Source organism: Populus trichocarpa, chromosome 14 (assembly GCF_000002775.5).
Source record: "Populus trichocarpa isolate Nisqually-1 chromosome 14, P.trichocarpa_v4.1, whole genome shotgun sequence".
Lineage (NCBI taxonomy): Eukaryota > Viridiplantae > Streptophyta > Magnoliopsida > Malpighiales > Salicaceae > Populus > Populus trichocarpa.
The window spans coordinates 3,992,024-3,993,675 of record NC_037298.2 but is presented as its reverse complement, the minus strand read 5'-3'; the positions used below and the strand labels follow the sequence as shown (position 1 = coordinate 3,993,675).

The 1,652-nt window shown below is 35.9% G+C and overlaps 1 protein-coding gene across 1 annotated transcript; it reads right to left on the bottom strand.

Annotated features, from left to right (window-relative positions):
- Positions 1-503: 503 nt before the first annotated feature.
- LOC18105197 (uncharacterized) lies at positions 504-1,432 on the bottom strand. Its single transcript, XM_006375237.3, has 2 exons — positions 1,325-1,432; positions 504-1,189 (listed from the first exon to the last, which is right to left on the bottom strand). The coding sequence occupies exons 1-2, from the start codon at positions 1,366-1,368 to the stop codon at positions 730-732; spliced, it is 504 nt and encodes a 167-aa protein (XP_006375299.3). The 5' UTR covers positions 1,369-1,432; the 3' UTR covers positions 504-729.
- Positions 1,433-1,652: the final 220 nt, after the last annotated feature.

The following is a 1,652-nucleotide window of genomic DNA, read 5'->3' as shown; positions in this document are numbered from 1 at the left end:
TATTATTAGCCTTTTGCCAATGTTAATGACTATAAGTTTTTTTTTTTTAGGAATATCGCATTCCCAAATGGTCTATTACTTTATTTAACCAACTTATTTAATTGATTAATTAACTAGCATTCGTGCAATGTACTCCTTATTTCTAACTTCCTCGAGCTGATCAGTGATAGCATACAAAAACATTATGAGAATTTTAATCTAACACTTAGTTTTGTTAATTGCCGTGGGAAGGGGTACATGTGGGATTTGAGAGTTTTTTTTTTTTTGATTGGGTGCATAGTCTGTACTTTATAGACAGGTTGACTACGGGTTAGTGAAGTCTTCTAACAGAGCATTGCAAAAATAATAAGCCAGTTCATTAAAAAAAAAAAAAACTAAAAGATAGTCTTACAAAAGTTTTTGCTACACCACTTTGAAGTACTCATTTGAATAGAAATGGGAAAGAAAAAAAAGATTACTTTCCACTGCTTGGAATCAAAACTATGTAAGAAGAAGATCTGTCATTTATGGAGATTTCTTATTCCTCTTTTATTAAATATTCAAATATTTTTTAAAAATATATATATATTGAGACAGTTATATATAATAGGAAAGGAAAAGAAGAAGAAGAAGACGACTTGGTAATTACCAAGCACCATTCTACTCCGTTTTAATTATGTGCATGACCTCGGCAAAAAAAAAAAAAAAAACAATGATAACTAAAAATTTATTAATGACACCGATCTATTGTCAAAAAGGAGACCGGACCAAATTGTTTGGTTTCTCTTTGGGGCTCCTCACAGTTGCAATTAGCTTTTTCAACGTGCGCAGTACCTCATCAGTTGTTTGGCTTAGCAACTGGCAGAGATCCTGACATGATTCATACGCTAACTTCACAAATAAACAGGTCCACAGGACAGAAATGATGCAGGACACAATAAGGGAAAGAGTCACCAGGAGCAGAATTGTAGCAAGGGCGCTAGCAAAGAGGCGAATATTGCCGACAAGTCTTTGATGTACTGATTTCTGCGTCCGGAGTATAACCTCTGCAACTGATGTTGTGGCGTATATAAACAGAGCAGCTAAAAATGTTGACATGACCCTCTGGTGGGTGTCAAATGGAGAAACTCGCATTGACTGGTATTTCACTTGGATTTGGTTGCTTAACGTGTCCACGAACAGGGCAAAAATGGCATGCTGCGCTACGATGCTATCATCATAACAAAATTAAAATTACTTAAACACAAGAATTGAAGACGGTGAAATAAAGGGAAAACGGAATTTAATTTGAATCCCTGTGAACTTGATGCAAAAATAAATTAAAGGCAAGAGGATTTAGAGTAACCTGTCTACTTGGAAACCAAGATTAAGCGGGTGACTTTCTGCCATTTCCTGCAGCTTTCTTTTGCTAGAGAGATGTTGTCTTTGGGGTTTGGAGCTCGAGACAAATGGGTGAGGTGTCGTTACTTCATTGATGGGGCATTTTATAGGAGAGGAAAAGAGTTAAAGTCTCGAATCATAGTTGACCCCACAAATGGGTGGGGTCTTCAAAAGACGTCTTTCGTTTAGTCAATTTTGTCAAAGACGTATTTTTGAAAAGCCGGCGTCCTGGGAAATTAATTAATCCTAGCTTCTCGCTAAAATATTAACTTCGTAGCTAAAGCTAATTTAAA

Excerpts from the sequence above, each read along its gene's own strand:
- LOC18105197 (XM_006375237.3), bottom strand. The coding sequence starts at position 1,368 with ATGGCAGAAAGTCACCCGCTTAATCTTGGTTTCCAAGTAGACAG. Across the intron at positions 1,190-1,324 it reads CTTGGTTTCCAAGTAGACAG|CATCGTAGCGCAGCATGCCA; the intron begins GTTACTCTAAAT and ends TTATGATGATAG.